Source organism: Balaenoptera acutorostrata, chromosome 16, assembly GCF_949987535.1.
Source record: "Balaenoptera acutorostrata chromosome 16, mBalAcu1.1, whole genome shotgun sequence".
Classification (NCBI taxonomy): Eukaryota; Metazoa; Chordata; class Mammalia; order Artiodactyla; family Balaenopteridae; genus Balaenoptera; species Balaenoptera acutorostrata.
Genome location: NC_080079.1, coordinates 48,666,343 through 48,689,795, shown reverse-complemented (window position 1 = coordinate 48,689,795; position 23,453 = coordinate 48,666,343). Strand labels below are relative to the sequence as shown.

Sequence of the window (23,453 nt, the reverse complement as noted above, 5' to 3'; positions counted from 1 at the left end):
AAGCCAGGTAGCTGGGAGCAGAACACATGTGGTTTCCCAACTGGGACATGGCAGGAGCTGGGGACATGATCCTGAGAGCGGGGGATGCTCTGAGATGGCTCTGAGCAGGAGGTAGGGCAAAATCTAACCCACAGTGTGCAGAAGGGAGCCCAAGCTCCCTTTGGCTACCATGCCCTGTGGGCTCCCCACTCAGATGACACCTGCCCACTGCCCAAAGGAGGGGAGAGCGAGAAGAGGGGGCTGTGTGGTGCATCTTAGTTCCCTAGGAAGAGTTTCAAACTGGAGAAAGGAGCTAAGATGTCAGGCGACGGAGCAGGATGGATAAAACAGGAGGGAAAATACCAGTCACAAGTTGGCAGCGACCTTACCTTGGAGTTCTCTTCTTTAGCTCGATGCTGTCTAAACAGAGAAAGCAGGGCATTGGGAAGGGGGCCCTGCGATGGTGATGCAGCTCACTCAGTGCCAGGCCGGCAGGAGGGGTCGGAGCCACCTGACTTGGGCACTGCTGAGAGGCTCCCTGGGTTGGGGTCACTGGGGGGGGTGGTGGTCTTGGGCTGAGTGCTCTGCCCCCTCCCCTTTGGCACAGTCGGAGCTTCTCCATCTGGTCCCTTACTGAGCCCTCTAGCTCAGCACAGGGGTGAAACTAAGGCTTCCCCAGAGACACCGCCCACCCACCCCCACCAGTCGCTTCTCTCCTCCCCCCTCTTGCAGATCTCGGGCCCTCTTGCCCTTAGGAGATCTAGAACATCTCCTGCTGTGTGATGAAGAGACTTTTCTCTCCCCTCATATTCCTAGTGATACAAAATCAACGGCAAGTGAACTCCTACGACCAACGAAGTTGCTTGTGCAGTTGGACATGCTGGAATCTCCTGAGTGCTGTCTCCTCCCCTCTCTGCCCCCCTCTGCACATCTTCACAGCTAATAATCATATTTTCCAGATACATGGTGAGGGTCCTTCCTCCTCATCCTCTGAAAAACTGCATCACCATCCTATTAAGCAGTCTTACACGGGGAATGGATTTTGCAGGTCCCACCCTGAGAGAAAAGGGGTGCGAATCAATGTTACATTTTGCTGTCAAAACACAAACTGAGTGCTCAGCTTCTGCATGGGATGCACCTCTCCGTGGCTGCCACGGCATGTGGAGAACCACGCTGGGTTCACGTAAGCCCAGCTCTGTTTGGATCATGAGGATACGCTCAGCGCTTCTCAGTGTAGGACTTGCCCAATTTATGAAAAAAAGTGCAACTTGGCCCAGGTAGGCAGTGCCAGCCACACTCCCCACCACCCACTCGTGCCAGCAGCCGCCTCTTCACCTCCCGGGATCTGTCTCATCTGATCACACTATTTGAGTAAGAGAATAGAAATTACTGTCTGAAGCCACCTCAGCTCCCTTCCCCACCTTTACTGCAGGAAAGCTGATTCTTAGGAATCTCAAGAATGACTAAATGGAAAAGTACAGAGAGAGAAAGAGAAGCAGAGAGAGACAGACAGAGACAGAGACACAGAGAGGTCGCTGCATTTCTTTTCAACCCATGTTTTTTATTCTCTCTCCAGCCAGTGTTGCCCTCAGAGCCTCACGCCAGGTGACTGGCCAGGTCAGGTCTTGCCTCAGGCAAAGGCAGAGATGCGGCTGAGCATCATTTCCTTACCATTGAAGCCCACGTTAGTGCTTCTCTGTTCGGAGGAATCATTATCAAACAAGGGCTTCCTGATCGTGCAGATCTTCAGGGCCAGGAAGCTGGCCGATATGGCGAAGCCCACAGCAATCCCAGTGATGGCGTATTCGATATCTGAAGGGCAGGGAGGAATTGAACAAGGGGCTTCAATCAGTCACCACACTGCAAAGGACTTCCACAGCTCCCTTTACATCAGGATGAAGTTCAAAGTCATTCACTTGGTCCTTAATGTTCCACAGTCCAACTCACTGAGGCCGGCCTAATTTCCCACTCTCCTGGGAGCACATCCCCTCCCTGAACCTCCACCCACACCCCATCTCCTCTTCCTGGAACTCCATCCATGGTCCCTTCAGCTGTGGAAATCATTCCCAAGTGGCTGATGGCTCGCTTCTCTGGCCTCCTGTAGCCTTTCTCACTTATTCCCTCATCAGTTCCCTTGTAGAGTGTGTGCTGATTGCCTGCTCTGCTGAGCGCTGAAGGCAAATGAATGAGTCCCTGACACCACCTTGAGGAGCCTGTGGTCAACAGCGGAAGACGAGAGCTCACCTGAGTGCCAGGTGACTGGGGCGGGCCAGTTTGGGAGCCAAGAGCCTTCCCAGAGGAGGTGACATGCAAGCGGCACTGTACCTGGTGAGCTGAGCCCTGAGGTGGAGAGAGGCTGGGACCATGCATGTGGAGAGAGACACCGGCCAGGCCACGGAAGCCAGGCAGATCCTGCTGTCCCGGGCTCGTGGCCGCAGTCACAGAGTGTGGATGGAGGCGACCCTGACGACTCACGTCCCCTTCGAGGACAGGCTCTCCTGCACCACCACACCCCCGGGATGCAGCCGTGTTAGCCACTCAGGCAGGCCTGCGGGTGAACACTGCCCTGGTTCCATGACGACCGGCAGGAAACCCTACCAGGACACCCCACCGGCCCGGGCCTCTCGGGGTACCTCCTCCGGCCCCTCCGCCCTGCGCCCAGAATCAGCTGCGCAGCCACCTACCAATTTCGGCCCCAGCAGGCTGGCCCGTTGCGAACACTTGAGCTGCTCCAACATCTGCGGAGACAGAAAACCCAGAGTCTGGTTAGAACAGAACTTCTGGCCAAGATCAGGCCCGGGGGGTATGGGCGCTGTCCCCAAACACCCACTCCCGCAGGTCTGGGAAAGCCTAGCACAGGAAGCCCTCTCCCCGGGCCACCACCCTCAGGAGCACAGAGGTGGCTCCCGGTCGCCATGGAGTGTCTGGGAGCCTTGCTGGGACATTAGAGTCCCCTGCAAAACCAGGAGTGAGGTTCCGCTGAGTTCAGTTAAACCCGATCCTTCTTTTTTTCCTATTAGAAGACTGCTTTTTATTTCACTCGTTTTATAAGTGATTTTTTTTTTTTAGGTTAACAATTTTTTTGAGGTGCAGTTAAAGTGAAACCAGCTCTTTAACACGGTTTCTAAGACCCACACTGTGACCCCTGCCTGCCTCTTTTTTTTTTTTTAACATCTTTATTGGAGTATAATTGCTTTACAATGGTGTGTTAGTTTCTGCTTTACAATAAAGTGAATCAGTTATACGTATACATATGTTCCCATATCTCTTCCCTCTTGCGTCTCCCTCCCTCCCACCCTCTCTATCCCACCCCTCTAGGTGGTCACAAAGCACCGAGCTGCCTGCCTCTTTAGGCTCCTCCTCATTCCCAGGAACCCTCTCACTGCAGCCAGATTGCACTGATTCCAGCTCCCCACTCAGGCCGGTACCGGCTGCCCTTGGGCCACGCCCTCTGCCCAGCCCCATCTTCTCCCCTCTTATCCTCCATCTCGTCTTAGCTCTGTGTCACTTCCTCCTGACGCCCCACACCTGGCTTAGCTGCCCCTCTGGGTGCTCCACAGCGGCTGTACTTACCCATCGTAAGTGCCCACACCACTTATTTAAGAACATTACACGGCACTGCTGTGTGCCAGGCACTGTCCTCAGAGCTTCTCAGCTATTAACCCACTGATGCGTCTCCTGGCTGGTCTCCCCACGGAGCTGTGCAGTGCCCTGTGGCGTGTTCTACCTCTAGCACTTGACACAGTGCCTGGCACACAGGAGGTATTAATAGACATTTTTTAAAATAGATCTTTACTGGAGTATAATTGCTTCACAATACTGTGTTAGTTTCTGCTGTACAGCAAAGTGAATCAGCTATATGCATACATATACCCCCATATCCCCTCCCTCTTGAGCCTCCCTCCTACCCTCCCTATCCCACCCCTCTAGGACATGGAAGCAACCTAAATGTCCATCGACAGATGCATGGATAAAAAAGATATGGCACATATTAATAGACATTTGGTGAATGACTGGACGATGGTAATAGAGCATGCTGCAAGGGGCGTCTCAGTCTTCTAGCCTGGGCTCGAAACCTTAAGACAGGAGTCGTGGCTCACAAGCTGGGCCTTGATCCCTGAAGATGGGCCCTAGAAAAGCTAAGGCAGAGCCATGGGCTTTGGAGAGGGGAGTGTACATTAATTGGCCACTTACTCTGAGGGGGCAGAACTTGCATTAATACATTTAATAGTCACAGCGACAGCTCTGTGAGACAGGCACAGTCGTCACTGCCGTTTGATGAGTGAGGAACCCGGGCATTGAGGACTTGATGATGTGCCCAAGGGTCAAGAGAAGTGGAAAGTGGCAGCCCTGCCACCCGTACCCAGAGCCCCGTGATGCCCTGCAAACTCAAATCCCAGGCGGCTAACTAATAGAATGATGCAAAAATCATCAAGGCCAAGGCCTGGAGGGCTGAGGCAGGCGCAGGTAGACGGTGAGGCCCAAACCTTAATCTCGGGTTCAAGCTTCCAGGCAAAGGCAGAAGCAGCAAAAACACCCCTGTTTCTCCTAAAAGAGAGCAGGTGACTTCATTGAGAGGGACCACATCTTCCCCAGCTTAGCTCCAGGAGAGGTCCACCTCCTGAGTCCTGACCTCCGGGAGGTCAATGGTGACTGAAGCACTTGCTCACCAAAGCAGCAAGATGTCACACAGCCACGTCTGCTGACCATGCTCAGTGCTGCCCAGGGGTTGGGTTGACACTCCACAGAGGACATCTTCACTCTGAGCGCATTGGTGGGGAAGGGACCATCGTAATGGAGTTTAGGGGTTTTCTGGTGGCCTCACTTGGTGGTGAAAAAGCTGGAGGATTCTGAAGCAAAAGTACACAGCCTTGTTCGGATCACAAGTCTTCTTGGAAATCTGGTGACTTCTGTCATTGATGGGCCCACGTGGGTCCCATCCACTCACCCACACCTCACAACACAATATGACCCTGGTTTTGTCAGTTCTTTGAAGCCCCCATTGAGCTTCATTGTCTCTTTACGTTAATTCTTCACCTTAATCCTGCCACTCCAGTCAGGTTGTAAACCTTTCCAGGGATGGGACAAAGCCTTGTGTTTCACACATGGTAGGGCTGGGCTGCTAAAGCCACCAAATGCAGCCGACTTCCGGCCTGATGCCAGAAACACAGAGCTGTGTGTGCTGTGTGCTCACGCTGGGGCCTTTCTGACACCAGTCTGCTCTGCACTGCCTTTACTGGGAGGAAGACAGGGGATGGGGCAGGGCAGGCACAAGTGCATGAGGCCAGGCCCACTGAGGGACAGCCTCTCCCCTGCCCCCCTCACACACGGACATCTCTCCTGGGTTCCCCCTTGGGGGTCTTCCCCTGGTGACCATCGCTCTGACCATCATGCAGCATAAAAACTTTGTATGAGCTCAAGATGAAACTTGAACAGAGAGAGAAGAAAGGACACAGATCAGAAAAAGCGAGATGGAAAGAGTCAGAGAGCCAGAGAGATACAAGGAGACATGGGGACAGTGGGACACACACGTAGGCTCTGCCGGAGAAGCCCAGACCACTGACAGGCGGGCTGAGAAGGAAAGGGGAGAAAGGACATCTGGCGTCCAGAAAAGCATGGCCCTGGCCTCGGCGACAGCGCCAGGCCCCAGTCCTCACCAAGCTGCCCAGCATCTTTCATCAGCCTTACCGACCGAAGGCATCATCCTGAATGATCTGCTCTTTCTGCCCCTCCCTGGCAGGGATCCTAGGCTCAGCCCAGCACCCACTCTCACTCCCAACAGGGTCAGGCCCCATAGACACCTCCCTCCACGCTCCATCCTGGGTCCGCCCCAAGGTGGGAGGCTGCCCCTAGCGCCTGGCCCCAAACAGGCTCCCGGGCCTCAGGTCCGAGGTCAGAGACTGAGTGAGTGCCCTCCATGGGGCTGCTGCCCTGACAGCTGCCGTGGGCCACGCTGTGCACTCCACCAGCCACAGCCCATCCCCGTAATTCCTGCTAGCCAGCCAGACAGCCACTCGGCGGCAGCCTTTCCCCTCCTCGGGGAGGGAAATCCTCCGTGCCGCCCTCCTCCCGAGCTCCGCCCTGTGCTCTCAGAGCCCCTGGTTGAGGATCTGTCAGAAGCACACTTGTGCCCAGCTGCCCACACCCCTGCCTCCGGCCAGGGTCATCAGCCGGGGGAGTCCCTCCTGGGCCGTAGACCCCTACGAGTCCCCAGCGCTGATTTCCCCTGGCGCCGCAAAGTAGCTGGAGGATGGATGGCCCTAGCAGGGCTGGTCTGCAAGCACAGCCAGAAGCCTCCTGACTGCTCCTGCGTTCAGGTCTGTGAGAGACCCATGAGGAAGCCACGCCGCACTTGCTGAAATTCTCTGGGTTCTCTCGTGCAAACATGATTTGGGAGCTTAGCATCCAGAGGACCGTCTCTCAAACCCAGGGGACAGTCCAAGGGGGCTGAGCAGGGGCTGGCAGTGCCAAGGCTGGGGTCCTGGAGGGCAGGCAGGGACCCTCTGACTGGTAGATTCACAGGGCTGTAGTAGGCACAGTGCTGCCCAAATCTGGCTTGACCACCGGCATTCCTGGCTAGGACCGTCCACACTGAACCAGGTGCAGAGGGCAGGAGCCAAGGTCTTAGGGCATGGCCTTTGCTGCTGCCTAGAGCAGAGAGCAGGGGGGTTGCCTCTAGATGGGCCTGCTGAGGTTCCAGGGCCTCCACCCACATTGTCCCCATGTGTGCCACGTCGGGCCCAGGAGCTCTCACCAAGCCACACACCTGAGGCTACCCCTGCCCAGAGGATGATGCCTTTTGCTAAGATGCACAAAGGCACCATTCCAGCTCTGAGTCTAGAGTCGCCCTTCCATCTCAGGCCCCATTCGGACATGCTGCTGACAGAGACCCGACACTCCACCCCTCCCTGCACAACAGCCAGTGTCCCACCCCCCTCTCTGCAGCCCCTCCCGCCTCAGTCCTGCAGAGCACAGCCTGCTCTCTGCAAGTGGTTTCACAACAGGAAGGAACCTCCTGCAAGAGTAAATAGTCCTGAGGCCTGGAGGCGCCCTCCGTCCCCCTCCCCCCGAGTACGGGGGTGGGGGGCAGCCTTCAGAGGAAGACAGCAGCAGGGCTGCTCCAGAGAGGGAGCGGAAGACGCAGGGTGGCCTGCCCAATCTCAGCTGGAGTCTGACCCGCTGAGAGCCCATCCCTGCCATCCAGACCTCCCGTGCTGTCCACACCTGTTGGGTCCACCCTCCATGGGAGCTGTCCCTCTTCGACACCCTTATTTGGGCAGAATCAGGCTGTGTGTTTCCAGTTGTGGGGCAGTGGGCGTGCATGCACGCAGATGTCGTTCTATAAGTATCCGACCTAAAAATAGGGAGAGGCTGCCCTAAGTGTTTGTCAATTGATGCCTGGACATTTTCATCTTGAAACTTAAATATTACAGAATGGCTCCTAAGTTTAGATCGTATAAATTCCAATGTCCTCAACTCGAGGAAGGGGTTTCAGATGTCTAGAAAAGGCATCCGTCCTCCGCTAACAGAATCCACACATAGGAATGACGTACCTGCCACTGTGCTCCACATGGCCCTGGTGACCAGGGGGATCCCAGAGCAACCCAAGACCCCAGTCCCCCGTGAAGGAGCTTGCAGAGTGACAGGGAGACAAGATTTACACTGAAGAAAAGATCAGTGTCGTGGGTGATGTCTGGCATCTTCCTGCAAACCTCAGCCTCCAGGAGTTGGAGAATGTCTGAACGGGGCTGTGTGGGCTGGCCTTGCCACACTTGCCTGCCCACCTTTCCTGGCCCCTCGGCTGCAGGCAGTACCTTGGCTTTCCTGTGGGGAGCCACTTCCTTGTGATTCCCTCGAGGCCAGTTCCAGGACGGACCTGTGAACCATCCCTGATGAATCAGGTATTACTTCTTCCTGTCAGCAGGGACTGGTCAAGGGGTGATCCAACTCAGTCCAGTGAGACTCAACTCTGGGACTTTGGGGAAAATATTAAGAAAGAGGAGTGCCCTCTGGAATTGGTAACTGAGGGGTGGAGGGAGGCCCACGGGGTGGAGGGAAACTGCTGAGACTGAAGCCTCCACAGAAAAGGGTCAGGCTGAGACCAAGTCCAAGATGGCTTTTGAGCCCCTGGATCCAGCTGTGCCTGAAGCACCTCTTCTTGAATTCTCAGCCCCCTCAATAAGGAAACACCTTCTTTATCTTATAGTCTTATCTGAGCTATGTAAATATCACCTGCAATCAGAAGCATCCTAATGACTTAGGTGGCAGGTCCTTCACACAGCAGAGGGTGCTGGTTGCGAACGAGGAGCTCACAGCACAGCCTCAAATAAACCCAACTAGGATCCGCAAGTTAAGCAAGCCTGTGCACCTCTGGGCCTTTGCACATCCTGCTTTTTGATGCAATACCTTTTTTGTCCTATGGAAAGCTCTTATCCTCCAAGACATGGCACAAAGCCACTTCCTCTGGAGGTCCCCTCCTCTCTGTCAGTTCAGGATCCCCCCGCAACCTTGTCACACCCCTACCCTTGCCCCCGAAGGGTGTTCTGTGGCACGAAGGACACACTTCAGATAGCCCAAGTGAGCCGTTTCTCCCCAGGACCAGGATGACATGTGAGACTCCTTGGAACTTAGTTTCTCCTCCTGGGAGATGCAAGCAGAAGGTAAAAGGGGAGAATCTTGAACTGATGGGAAAGTTACCCCCAAATTACTGTTAAACCAGAAGTGGTTTGCAGTGATAAAATCAATTTTGTAGTGATAACAGGACCCAGGAGGAAGTAAAGTTCAGCCACAGAGAAACAAATCTAGTGACAGCATTGCTCCTAAGACTCTGAGACCAGGAACACTCGTGGAACACAGATGGGACACGTGGCTGCCATCAGTGCGGATGCACCTGAGGCCCTGGGTCCAAGTACCACACAGCCAGATCCCACTGGGAGGGAGGATTAGAAAGGGGATTGGAAGTGCAGAGAGAAAGGGGATGTCCCAATTATGCTTCACACCGTGGTTTGAGCCTGGGCCTCACTCTCCTCACCTGAAAATGGGGCCTTCAGCCCCTGACACATAGAAGGGACTCACCCAGACAGCTCTTTCTCTTGCCTGTTTGTCCCGAAGCCTCCTTGCAATGGAGGCTGATCTTGGGGTCCCAGTGGAACCCAGGGCACGCTTCTCTAATTGGGCTAGTTTGGGGGCTGTGGGTGCTGGCAACCCCTTCCCTCTTCAGAGCTCACGATGGGTCTGCTTCTCAGAAAAACAAGGTCGGTGGACCTGGTCCTTTTGCCCCTCCCTGGGGCTGTTTGGTGCTGGAAATTAGGCACACTAGGCCCAAATACAGAATGGAGGCTTCAGTCCTCTCCTGAGAAGGATGCCAGACTCTGAGTCGGCCTGGGTTATGCAGCAGCCCTGCTCCCCGCAGCTGCTGGGTTTGCGCTGGGGTCTACAGTCTTCCTCTGACATGGCTGTGACTTGCAGGAACGTCAGGCTCCCTGCTCACAAGCCTAGAAACCACCTTGAAATTGCTCTTCCTCAATACCCTCTTCCGGTCTCAGTAAAGAAGCTGCAACTGCCAAACTTCAAGTAAACAGGACGTTGCCACTCCTCTCCCACAGCTGTTGGCGTTCCTTTCTTCCTGTGACAGCACCTAGACTTGGGGCAGAACCCAAACCTGCGGAGCTGCACAGGTTTGAGAGATGGAAAGCAGAAGGAAAACAGAAGATCCAGGAGAACAAAGCAAAGACGGCTCCACGATGGGCCTGGGAGCTTGGGAATAGCGCCTTGGTTTCCACGGATCCCCATCCATGGCAAGAGAGCACACTGAGCCAGACAGAGCACTCGCTCCCAAACCTAGCTCAGGACTGCCCAGGCCCCGGCCTGCAGTGGGCCCTGGCTCCTGGAAGATGGGCAGTGAGTAAGGAAGTCTATGCAGGGGGTCCCTGCTAACACACGGAAGCACACAGCCGTTAGCGTCCAGGAGGACCAAGGGGGACCTAACCCAGCCTGGGGGCATCAAGAAGGTCCCCTGGAGTGAGCACTATTTAAATTAAAAACAAAAGGACAAGTAGGAGCCAGTGAAGGTGGTGGGGGAGGGGGAATGGAGGCAGGTAGGGAAGGTGCCCCAGCAGAGGAAGAGGTGCCAGCGAAGGCCAGGAGGCCCAAGGGGGTGCAGGGGCTTGGGAATAAAGAAGCTGGCTCGGTGGGTCAGAGCAGCGAGGGGGCACAGGTAAACTGAGGCTCTCCAGGCTTTCCAGAGGATGGGGACGGGACAGGCAGCCAGGACATGGCCGCCCTGGGCAGGAGCTGGAAGCAGGAGGCCACAGAGGGCCACCAGAAAGATGGAGGAGCCCACTCAAGGCAACAAAATGCAAGGGAAAATGACTCCAGCTTCTAGAAATAACCTCATAATTAAGAGGAAAACAATAATGGTGGGTGACCAGACGGTATCAAAACTTATGCCCACTTTGTTTTTCCTGAGCAATCTTTGCTAATTAATTCTTAAAGATTCACACACTGGGATTAAAACACTTAGCTACAGAAGCCAAACTGAGCAATACCCTTCCAGGCTACTGGAGGGGCTGGAGGCAGCGAGCCAGCTCCGGCCCAAGGTGGAACCAAGGGTACTCTAGGCCTGGGGAGTGCTCCCAAAGGGGCAGGGCCCCTACGGAGCCCCAGGTCCGTGCTGGCCAGGAGTGGTGACATGTAAATGCTATCACAGCTGGCAGGCGAGCTGCCGAAACCTCGAGGGAGTCAGAGGTGCTTGGGGCTGCCCTGGTGGGGTGGGCGGTGATGTCCAGGGAGGCCGGGGTCAGAGGTCCCACAGCTGGAACACCCAGTCAACTCTACCCTCACCAGTGGAGGGGTTCGCTCATCTTTGAATGTCTCTGGGGAGGGCATGAAACTTACCTATGCCCCCATGGTGGGTGGGAAGGAATGATACTTGGAACCCCTCATGGCTCCCAGCTCGCTGGCCTCTCAGCAACGGGGGTGCCCATGGGAAGCCTGCCCGGCCACACACGGAGCGTGGCTGCGAGGATCCCCTCACAGGTTGGGGGGAGCACAGACTGAAGTGAGGGCAGGAACCGTCTTCTACCAGCACTCAGCCACTGCTTGACACGGGGTCTTCAGCTTTCCAGGGGACGAGGGACAGGCAGGGGCAGAGCATACCAGGAGGCGGCTCTGGAGGGGCACTCAGGTCAGAAGGGAGATGGTCCCAGGTCTCTGCTGTTGCCTCTAGAAGGCTGTGGTATTCCATCTAGGGGACAGCCCACCCACTCAACATAGACGCTTCGGACCAGAGAAGGCCTGTCTTCAGGAGCGAGTCTCAGGGCCCACCTTTGCAGAGAGAGCAGGGGAGGCTGGAAACAGTGCAGAATAACTAATTAATGATGGTAAAGCATCGTGCAAGGGGAAAGTGTTGCATAACCGCTAAGTGGTGGGTTATTATTATTCATGCAATATTCATACTGTGCTCTTCAGCCTCTGGGAAGCTTCGCTCAGGAGTCCTCGGGGACTTGGCGGAGGGGGGTATGTGTCCAGGGGGTGGGGCTGTGGGATGACAGGTGGCCTGGCCCTCGGGGAAGGGGCCATGATGCTGCAGAGAAAAGCCACACCCAGCCAATGAGAGCCGGGGGAGCTTGGCAACACCGAGCCATCTGCTGCCATCATCAGGCCCTGCTGTGTGCCAAGGTCTGTGTTGGGCGTCTCCACCATAATTATCTTTTTAAAGGCAGCTTCCAACATTTACAGAACCCAGGGCACGCCACAAATCTAAATATTTAAAGGTTAGAGATCAAGCCACACACAGGGTCCAACACACTTCCCCCTGCCACCTCCCGGCAGGCCCTGCAGTCCACTCCCCAGGGTTCACCTTCTGGAGAGGGAAGCTCAGCCCTGCCTACGGCCCCAAGGGCTGCCAAGGTCTTCTGAACAGGGCAGGCAGAAGTCGGGCTTGGCCTGGGCTTCCTGGAAAGACCAGACCCTCCAGGATTTGGGATGGAGCCTGGCTCAGTCTGACGCCCCGAGGGGCCTCCCACTAACCAACACTTTGCTTTCCCCACTGAACTCCTGGGCAGTGTTAAGACATCTTCCCAAACTAGAGCACCAAGTGGACGGAGGAAGCGCAGCTCTCTGGGAGCTGGGTCTGCGTAGGAATGCCCTTGGTCATTGAACTAAAAGCAGCCCCTCGCTCGCTCTCTAGTTTCTAGCCCCCACCAAGTTGTGGCTCCTGTCCCCTCACTCTCAGCTGCCCAGCACACATACAAGTCCCTCTCCCTTATATCCGTGTGCTGACCCAGTTCCAGAACTTTCAAAGACTAAAAACAAAAATTCTTGCATTTGGATACGTGTGTGTGATACGCGGGCCCTCTAAAGCCAGGTAGGGCCAGGGGCCTCTCTTGGGGACCACAGTTCTCCCTTCACAGGGAAGCCCCAGCAGGTGACGTGTCCTGTTGGGTCACACACCTGAATAGGAGCGCTCTGGGCTTTGAACCTGGGCTGGCCAGGCTCCTCAGAAGAGTCTCAGGCCAGCACACAGGGTCACAGTGGCTCCAGGTTGACTAAAGCTTCGTAACAATGTATCGTGTGGCTCAGTGACTAGGGCTCATCTACAGCTCTGTAGGAAGGGGCTCTGTTCTTCATACCGCAAGGCTGCCTCATGGGCCCTCTCTGAGCTTCTGCAGAGCTTTCCCTGGGTCAGCTTAGCTGTCCCGGGCTGTTGCCTCACAGTCGCAGGCCTGCCCGTCCAACACTGTCTTCTGTGGCACAAGCTGTGACAGACCTGGCACCTCAGCCACTCCCCAACCTCAGGCCACACGCTGCTTCCAGTGGGGAAGTTGGCGTGAGGCTGTAATGCGGCCTCAGAAGCCAGCGTGGACCCTGCTGGCGAGGCCCTAGACACATCCAGCCTGTCTTCTCTCTCCTGGGAAGTCTCCCTACCGCCAGCCTGCCTGCTACACTGGCCAGGGGCCTCTCCCTCCAGGGCTGCTTAAAACGCCCTCAGGGTAAGACCAGCTTCCTCCTGAGGCTCACCCAGCCCTCCTGCGCTCGGCTCCCGGCCTCACCTCCCACTTCTCTCCAGCCTGTGCTGCCCTCCCCGCAGCCCTCCTGGGCCAGCCAGATCCTTCCCTGCTCACAGCTCCTGCAGACTGGCTCCTAGAATCTGAGCCTCTACTTCATGCACTAATCAACTCAAACAAGTGCAGTTACTGGGCCTGAGCTGAGCGGCGGCCTGCAAGACTGGATCCCCGCCCTGACCGAGGTGACAGTGTGGGATGGAGTGAGACCCAAACAGACACACATGGAAACAAGAATGCTGTTAGAACTGTGAGGAGCACTGGGGGAGAGCATCTCTGGGGTCCTGGGGTTGGGGAGGGCACGTATCCCACACAACAGAGACAATACGTGAGGAGGCCTGGAGACTGGACAGGAAATTGATGGATATTCATGGGGTTGGGGAGCAGGAACTCTGGGATGGGCCACATGACAGGGCTAGGGAGGCCCTTTGGCCACATAAACGCTTGTCTGTCCTTGCAGCAGTGGGAAGCTGCTGAAGGATTTCAGCCAGGCAGAGGCATAAGCAATTTGCGCTCAGCAAAACTCCTCTTCCAGGAAGCCCTCCTGGATACCCTAGTTTGGATCAAGGTGCTCCTCCTCTCTTCCCTCCATGTTCCTTCATCTCAGCACTTAACCCACCACATTACAACTGTCCTTTCCATAGACTGTCAACGCCTTCAGGTTGGGGCCTAACTCACTTATTTTGTGTCCCAGCAGAGTCTGGTGAAAAACACTGTTTCCTTAACATAAGAGAAAGCCCTGATGTCCATGTGGTATAGCCCATGGGCCCAGCTCCAGTCCTTCACCTCGATCCCTGGACATCAACTCCTTGATGATGTGGCCCAAGGGTTTGCACAGGCCTCTGGGGTGGGTGCAGCCAGGTTCCAGGCAGAAATTCCCCAGCTGCTTATCTGTTTCATTCAGACAAGAGGGAGAGCGTGAGCCCAGTTTATCTTACTGAGAACCATTAGCCGGTTATTTAATGGAATCAAATTTAATAAAAAGAGCAGTTCAAGCGATTCTGGCGGATAAATGAGGATCTGGGTGTGACAGAGATGCTTACGTGACTTTAAAGAGGAAGCACGAGTGGTTTAATTTAGGAGTGAGTGACCCAGCAATCCCACTACTGGGCATATACCCTGAGAAAACCATAATTCAAAAAGAGTCATGTACCACAATGTTCATTGCAGCTCTATTTACAACAGCCAGGACATGGAAGCAACCTAAGTGTCCATCGATAGATGAATGGATAAAGAAGATGTGGCACATATATACAATGGACTATTACTCAGCCATAAAAAGAAACGAAACTGAGTTATTTGTAGTGAGGTGGATGGACCTAGAGCCTGTCATACAGAGTGAAGTAAGTCAGAAAGAGAAAAACAAATACAATATGCTAATACATATATATGGAATCTAAAAAAAAGATGGTTCTGATGAACCTAGGGGCAGGACAGGAATAAAGACGCAGACGTAGAGAATGGACTTGAGGACATGGGGAGGGGGCCAGGTAAGCTGGGACAAAGTGAGAGAGTGTCACTGACATATACCCGCTACCAAATGTAAAATAGATAGCTAGTGGGAAGCAGCCGCATGGCACAGGGAGATCTGCTCGGTGCTTTGTGACCACCTAGAGGGGTGGGATAGGGAGGGTGGGTGGGAGACGCAAGAGGGAGGAGATATGGGGATATATGTATGCATATAGCTGATTCACTTTGTTATACAGCAGAAACTAACACACCATTGTAAAGCAATTATACTCCAATAAAGATGTTAAAAAATAAAAAATAAAAAAAAAGAAGAAGTCTGCTGATTAGTGTGTCAGCCAGGTCATCTCCGGCTCTGAGCCGCTTGGCTGTAGCTCCCACCCAGTGTGCAAGGACCGGGGGATTGCCCCACAGACAGACACTCTGCCGAGGTCGCACCTCCTGCCGTCACCTCACAGGGCATGTCTCCCCTTCAGGAGTCTCTAGGATCAGGGATGTGTGTCTGAGAGATGTTAGGTAGCCCAGAGCCCCTCCCCAAAAAGCATTCCTCCAAATCACCCATTCCCCCAGGCTCTTAAAAACTCATTTCAGACTTCCGTTCTGGGAAGATGGGATAGGCTTACTTTTCTCTATTGCTCTCACTAAGTATAGCAAAACACGCTAGATATTATATTAAAAACTCACATAAGAAGATCCTGAAAGGTAGAGAGGGGAAGGCAAACTGGCTGAGGGCCTTGAGGTTCCCCCTGGAAGCGGCATGTGGCCTGAGGTCAGGTGAGGCTGAGTCATTGGTGTCTGTCACAGCTCATAAAAATATGTGGCAATAAAACAGATTTTCATTCTCCTCTAAGATGTCTAAATTGTTTAACAGCTAAAGCTAAAAAACTATAACATGTCTGATACAATTCTCAATATATGTAGAAGAAATATTTAAGAGAGTAAATGGACACAGAAGCACAATTTCTACATTTCACGTGAACTGTTAAATGTTGACACCAGTAGATTGTGATACATTATGTTTATAATGTAATACCTAGAGCAACCACTCAAAATGCTATGAAAAGCAATATACTCAGAAACACTACAGACAAATCAAAATGGAATTCTAAAAAAAGTTCCAGTAACACACTGGAAGGTAGGAAAAAGAGAAACGAAAAACAGAGAACGATCAGAAATCAAAACATGAAATGTCAGACTGAAAGCTCTAATATATCAAAAACACAAGTACGACTAACAGGTTTTTGATGAGTGAGCAAAATCAGTTCAATAGACGGAGAATCTTTGTATCAACCAATGGTGCTGGAGGAATTGGATATCCATAGGAGAATGAAAGCAACAAAGCAAGAGAGAGAGAGAAAAAGAGGGAGGGAGGCAGGGAAGAAGGAAGGAAGGAAGGAAGGAAGGAAGAAAGGAAGGAAGGAAGGGAGGGAGGGAGGGAGGAAGGAAGGTAGGAAGGAAGGAAGGGAGGGAGGAAGGAGGGAAGGAAGGGAGGGAGGGAGGGAGGAAGGAAGGAGGGAAGGAAGGAAGGGAGGGAGGGAGGAAGGAAGGAAGGAGGGAAGGAAGGAAGGGAGGGAGGGAGGAAGGAAGGAGGGAAGGAAGGAAGGAAGAGAGGGAGGGAGGGAGGAAAGAAGGGAGGGAGGGAGGGAGGAGGGAAGGGAGGAAAAGAAAGAAAGAAAAAAGAAGAAAAAAATTACCTTGACTTAAATTCACAGATGAATTCAAAATGGATCATAGATTTAAATGCAAAATATAAAGCTATATAACTTTTAGAAGAAAATGTAAGCTAAAATCTTAGAAACTTAGGGCTTGGTGAAAACTCAGACACGCTATCAAAAGCATAAAAGAAAAACAAATCAGTAAATTAAACTTAATTAAAATTAAATACTTTGTTCTGTGAAAGACCCTGTGACAAGGATGAAGAGACAAGCTAGAGGCTGAGGGAAACTACTTGAAGATCACATATTTGACGAAGAACTTAAGTCCAGAATATATTAAGAACTCTTAAGATTCTGCAGTAATAAAAGAAAAGAAAAAAAAACCCAAGCAATTGAATTAGAAAATGGGTAAAAGTCATGAAGAGAATTCTTACTCTATCAGGAAATTTCTCCTTGCCTTCCGGGGGCCTAGCCCCTTCCTTTACCCTCTGCTGACTTTCTGAGAAAGACCCTAGTGCATGTTTCTTTTGTTATATTTGTGGCAATTTGTTACACAGTCAAAGAGAAATAATACAGCAGGAATTCTTTCTCACTGGAATCCACACACCACACAATTCTGAACCATTGTCTTGGCAGGAATCTGAAACAGGGGAAAAGCTGTCAGGAAAGATTTTTACAAAGATCTCAGGGAGTAAGAGTCAAGGAATAAAGTGATGACTTTGACTTGTAAGATAAAAACGAATTTAATTCTCTTTACCTCGGCCTCTGCCATCTTTTCATTATAAATTAAGGGGGGAGAAAAGCCTCTGCTCTCTTCAATCACTCTGGCTCCTTCAGTGAAGAATGTTTTAGGCACTGGAACATAATTAAAGTGATATTATGTTTCTTTTATTATCATGATTATAATAATACATAGATTTCAACGGAGCTTTCCAATGGAATTAAAATGAAGACAGATGGCTGACTTTTTGGTGGGAATTACAGTCTATAGGAATATTTTATACGGCAGCTTTTTAAAAAGGAAGGTGCAAACCTCTAATAAAATGCTTAGAAATTTCACCAGATATTTTCAATAGCTCTTCTTAGAGCAATATTTTAACAAAATTTTAAAATATTGATTGGTTAGTAGTTAAGTGGCAAATAATTTATTTAGAATTGTGACAACTATAATCCAAAACCTAGTTTTAAGTCTTTCATCATTATGTCAGAAGTACATCAGCATTTCTCAGGAAGCTGTCCTACGCCTCCCAATGTGAAACCCTGAGGACACAAGATCAGTTACGGAGTTTTCTGGTGGGGAAGGGAGCCCTGGAATCCGATCACTAGGATATCAAGTAAACCCCAAAATGAGGAATGCTCCATGAAAAAAAGGGGATGGAAGTTTCTCAAACATCAGTGTCATAAACAGTGAACAAAAGTTGTGGAGATGTTCCAGGTCAAAGAAAGTTAAAGAGACATGGCTACCAAACGAAACATCTGATCCTCCCCACTGGCTCCTTGACTGAGACGCAGTGAAAGCTGCAAAGGATGTTGCTGGGTCCCCTGTAAATATTGCACTATGATAGATTATGTGAAAGTATTTGTCAATGTTAAATATCCTGAAGTTGATAACTGTACTGGGACTGTGGTTATGTGAGAGATTATCTCCAGTCTTTAAAAAATACACATTAATGTATTTAGTAGGTTTAAAAAAAAATGATGTGTATAATTTAATCTCAAATGGCTCTGGAAAAAAACTCTCTCACTCTCTCTCTCTCTCTCTCTCTCTCTCTCTCTCTCTCTCTCTCTTTCTCTCTCTGTATATATGTATATACATATATATCATATCTATTATATATAATAGATATCCTCATTTGTTTTATAAAAACATAGCTATATTTACATATAGATAGATAGAGGTTATAAATACAGAATAGACATAACCACATTTGCTTTATCATATCTTTTCCCTATCTTCAGAGAGAGAGAGTGAAAGAGAAAATATATAATAAAGCAAATGAGGTAATTTGTTTAAGAAATCAGCAAATCATACATTCTTTGCACTATTCTTATTCTTGCAACTTTTCTTAGGTTTGATATTATTTTGAAATAAAAAAATTGAAAGAACAGTTTGAAAAGTCATGTCAGTTTTTGCATGATGATACCACTTCCTAGTCTTGACTGACAGGCTAAAAATATAGGCTTTGGGCATCAAAATGCTTCCATTTGAATCCCACCATTCTCGCTTACCTGCTCCATGACCTCTGGTAAGCAACTGTATTGATATGTGCCTCAGTTTCCTCATCTATGAAATGGGCATAATGATGATTATGGTAATAAGAGCATCTACCTTGTGGGCTGCTTGTGAGAAATGAATGAGGTCTACATAGAGGTGCTGGGAGCAGCACCATACCCAGAATCAGATCTCAGGAAGTGGGCTTATGATGCTTTCAAGGAATGCGTGCAATTACTCTACATGCAAGAGTAAGGGCATGATAAGAGCCAAGATGAGTTTAAGGCACAAAAGAAGAAAAAGAAGGAAGAGAAAGAGGAGGAGGAAGAAGAAGAGGAGGAGATGGAGGAGGAGGGATGTTACCTACAAGTAATCAAGATGCATAAGCTATAGTAAATAAAACAGTGTGACATGACAACACAGACAGATACAAAAATGGCACAGAATAGGAAGCCCATGAACAGTTCAAACATATGTGAGATGGGTATAGAAGAAGCATTGCAAAGCGGGAGAGAAAGGAAAGATGATTAAATAAATGATAGGACAATTAATGTTCCATATAGAAAAAATTAAAATTAGCCCATACACAAAAATAAATTCCAAATAAATTAAAGACCTAATCATGAAAAATGCAACCACTTTAAGGTTTTTTTAAAAATGTTTCTTAGACAAGAGAGAAAAACAAAACACACAAAAAGGAAAAGACTGATACATTTGATTGTATCACATTTAGAGACTTCTGCAGAGCAAAGGATGCCACAAACATAAAAGAAAAGCAATAATACTAAGAGAAAATATTTACAATGCATGACACAAAGAAATAATTAATATCCAGAAAAAATACATAAGAGAACAATAACGAAATAAAACTAGCAGGAAGTTTACAGAAAAAGAAACCTGTCGGATAAGTATACAGGAAATGGTTCTTCTCACTAGCAATCAGGAACACATAGCCTAAAAACTTGGAAGTAATATTTTACTACTCAGATTGGCAAAAAAAAAAGAGAAATCTGACAATATTGAGTATCGCTGAATCTGTAGCGGGACAGATAATCCAGACCTCACTGGTGGAGAACAGTTCCAATAAGAGTAGAATTGCACATACAAATGACACAGTAACTCCCCTCCAGGTGTGCCTCCTAGGGAACAGCTGCATATAGGTTCTAGGAGGTGGGACCGAGAAGGCTCATTGCAGCTACAGCCGTCATGAGAAAAGTTAGAAACAACCTAAATTCAGTCAGAACTGGAATGAATAGTGAAATTATGACATGGTGTTTCAACAGAATCATAGAGATTGTTAAAACGAATACACCTGATTCATAGGCTCAGAATGGGTAGATGACACAGATGTTACCTGTGCTAACATAGGCGGCATTCAGGTCAACATTTTAACACCTGGAAAACAACACAGGAAGGAAGCATGGTCAGAGCAGGGGTGCTGCTTCCTCTGGAGAAGGAGAGAGGAAAACAAGACAGAGGAGGTGAACCAAAGAGCTTAACTCCATCTCTGGTGTTCTGTGTCTTTGATGGATGTGTTGATTTATCCATCTCCTTTGAAATACAGATATCTAAAAGAACAACCAAATTTTTAAATGTGTTAATTCAGGGTGTTGGGTCCATGAATGTTTGTTACATTGATCTAAGTTTTAGAAATAATTTCAAAATATTCGAGAACTGGTTTTTCAAAAACTCTCCAACTACTCCACGTGCGGGAAATAGTGGACCTGGTCTCTTCCCAGGTCCCAGAAGAGCCTGGACGTCACCGGGGTGACAAGGCGGAGATGCCCCTCTTCCCGACTGTGTCCCTGAAAGCCCTCTCATGCACAGTTCTCACATACGCCCTGGGGTGACCTGCCTGGTCACCTGACCTCACAGGCCACCTGTTAGCAGGTTACACTAGATAATCTCCAGGTCCCTATCACCAGTCCATAAAGGGGAAAGCACAATTTTTTCTTACGTCTTTCAACAGGCTGTTGTGTTATTTTTCTCTTCATAGAAATTTATTTATTGGAATTAAGAATATATACGATCAGGGACTTCCCTGGTGGTGCAGTGGTTAAGGGTCCGCCTGCCAATGCAGGGGACATGGGTTCGAGCCCTGGTCCGGGAGGATCCCACATGCCGCGGAGCAACTAAGCCCATGTGCCACAACTACTGAGCCTGTGCTCTAAAGTACGGGAGCCACAACTACTGAACTCACGTCCCACAACTACTGAAGCCCACGCACCTAGAGCCCGTGCTCCACAACAAGAGAAGCCGCCGCAATGAGAAGCCCGCGCACCACAACGAAGAGTAGCCCCCACTCGGCGCAACTAGAGAAAGCCCACGGGCAGCCACGAAGACCCAGCGCAGCCAAAAATTAATTAATTAATAATTTATTTTTTAATTTATTAAAAAAAAGAATATATATGATCATTATGATAAATTGCAATACAGAGAAACTAAAAGATGCTCCGTAATCCTATTTCCTAAAAAGAGTTAAAGGATATTATTAACCATTTGCTAGATTTCCTTCCAGCCAATTTTTGGAAAGGCAGGAAAACATATGCAAAATATAACTACATAACTATAACTCTGTAACTATCACTTTGTCTCTTATCTTCTATCCATATCAGTTCTGAGAAAGTTAAGTTTTTCATTTAAACTTATTGGATATTGTTGGAAACATTAGAGCATAATTGATTTAGCCATATTCCGACTGGTAATCACTTGTTTCTGGTTTTCGCTGTGGTCAGCAGTGCTGAATAGCATCCTGTTAAATATTTTAAGGAGCTTTTACCCTATTATTTCATTAGGGTAAGTTCCTGGAGGTGGAATTTTGGGGTATAAGGTTGTGAACAGTTTATATTTTGCTACAAATTACCAAATTGTCTTCGGAGAATTCGGTATCCCGAGGACTCAATAGTGAATGCTCACCTCACATTAGATACTGGCTACCTGCTTTAAATGTGATAATAGATTGAAATCTCTCAACCTATGAGGTTGGTACTATCTTTAACCCCAAGTTACAGATGAGGAAACTGAGCACAAGGATGAAGATCTCGGCTACGCTCTCTGGGCTGGTAAATAGCAGAGCAAGAGTTAACATTCGGGGGGTTTAGAGCTGAACGCACATGCCTAATCACTACTATCTCTTTCGGATACTCCTAATAGTATTTGAAAGCCAAGTAATTAAAACCTCATCCATAAAATGCAGATAATAGGGGGACCTATTTCATAGAGTTGTGTAGGGACTGAATGAGCTAATACAAAGTGCTGAGCAGAATATATAGAAGAATACACAGCTCATCAGAAGCACTCAAGGATGTTGGATGTTATTATTTCTTTTATTATTTGTGAGCTTGAGCATTCTAAAGTTTATCATCTATTTGTAATTCTTCAATGAATTGCCTGTTCATATATCTGCACATTTTTTTCATTGGGTTTCTTAAATTTAACTTTTTCCCCCAGGACAGAGTGGTTTGTGTACCTACATAGGTCAAAAGCAGAAACAAGGGTTAGAACTTCTGTCACCTTCTGCCATTTACCGGGTACACTTTGCACTATCTGCCCTGCACGTCCTTAGTTCTGGCTTGCTGGTTCTCACCATCCTCTCACTGCCACTGTCACTCATTACACATGCTGATTTCCACGTGTAAACTGATAGATGCTGAGGCTGCTGTCTGTCTGACATACTAACTCCCAAAGGTCAGGGTCTTTCTTCTTCCCTGGGCTTGGTGCAGGCTTCGTAGAGAGTCTTCCCCATGGGAATAATTTCATCCATGTCCAGGATACAGGCTATTGCTCCAGAGACAGAATATTAAATCTAGAGACAGACTGCTTGTCTCTGAGTCTTGACTCAGTGCAAGTTCTGAGAAAGAGCATCTTTGTGTATACCACAGGCATCCATTGCCTTTTTAAGAAATAACAGTTGATGTTAATGGGGATGTTGCAAAGTTGTATGACTCTTTCCTTTTCTATCTCTACCTATGAGTATTTCTAACCCTCACTCTGCCTTGATCTCTGTCTCTCTTGGGTTTTTCCTCTCTGCTTCTCTGGCCTGATATTTCTCCCTCTATATCTGGTCCTGCTTTTCTCTTAGTCTCTGCCTCTCTCCCTTCTTCCTTCTTGTGATCACAGAATTAAAAATGACTTTAAAAAACAAAGATACTTCTGGGTAACTAAGAGTCTGCTTTATTCCATAAAAAGACTGATTCACCATTAACATTAGAAAAACATCTCCATACCTACATTTTCTCATTTTATGTAATTATTTTGATTTGACTCAATTAAATTTAACTTAATTTTCACACAATTCTAGAAGGTAAACATTATTATCCTCCCTTTTATTGGTTCAGAAACTGAGAGTCTAAGAAGCTTGCTCCGTTTGTCAGCAACAGAGCCACGATTTAAAGCCAGATTTGTCTAGGTCCCAAGCCCATACTTACTGTTCTCCACTGTCCCGGAAGCATTTGTAAGTTGCAACTAGAGTGAAACAGACAAGAGCATTGCTTACTGTCCCCTCAAAGTGAGAAAAGCCATCTGTCCAAAGGCTCAGTGCTTTAGGGACTGAGCCCTGATGGGCTAACATGCCCCAGTTTCCAACTCGTTGAGGCACCCACCTGCCACAAAAGAGTAACACGAGCCCCCTTTCCGCACGTCTCACTTACCCAGGAGAAGGAGGAGGGCTCTCAGCATGCTGGCCCCCAAGTCCATGCTGGCTCTCTGCTCCTGGCTCCTCAAAGGGCAGACAGGGAGGGCCATGTGACCCAAGACTCCAGAGGACAGGAGCCAAGCCCCTAAGCCCCACGTGACAGATGGGGAAGGAAGCTGCTACCACAGCCCGACACTGCTCAGCTCCTCTCAGCCCTGTCATCCTGGCCAGCACAGGGAGCAAAAGGGAGCTGGCCCACGGTGAGCAGCGGGGCGGGGGGGCGGGTGGTACCGGTCATTACCCAACATTATATCCTGTAATCTTCCCCACACAGCACTGAACCCAAGTGCGGCTGGGTGCAGATTCTTCCCCAGAGATCGCAGCTGGTAAGTCTCAGAGAGGCATGTGGGCAAAGCTGGCCTGCCTGGACGTCCAGCTCCTGT

The 23,453-nt window shown here is 49.6% G+C and overlaps 1 protein-coding gene across 1 annotated transcript; it reads right to left on the bottom strand.

Moving 5' to 3' along the window:
- Window positions 1–364: 364 nt before the first annotated feature.
- On the bottom strand, window positions 365–23,067 carry TMEM273 (transmembrane protein 273). Its single transcript, XM_057531464.1, has 4 exons — window positions 23,027–23,067; window positions 2,664–2,717; window positions 1,651–1,791; window positions 365–399 (listed from the first exon to the last, which is right to left on the bottom strand). The coding sequence occupies exons 1-4, from the start codon at window positions 23,052–23,054 to the stop codon at window positions 365–367; spliced, it is 258 nt and encodes an 85-aa protein (XP_057387447.1). The 5' UTR covers window positions 23,055–23,067.
- Window positions 23,068–23,453: the final 386 nt, after the last annotated feature.

Bases quoted from the DNA above. Each gene is read 5' to 3' on its own strand.
- TMEM273 (XM_057531464.1), bottom strand. From the start codon at position 23,054: ATGCTGAGAGCCCTCCTCCTTCTCCTGG. The intron at 2,718-23,026 runs GTAAGTGAGACG...CTGTCTCCGCAG, and splicing joins AGCCCTCCTCCTTCTCCTGG to ATGTTGGAGCAGCTCAAGTG. The intron at 400-1,650 runs GTAAGGAAATGA...TTCTCTGTTTAG, and splicing joins CACTAACGTGGGCTTCAATG to ACAGCATCGAGCTAAAGAAG.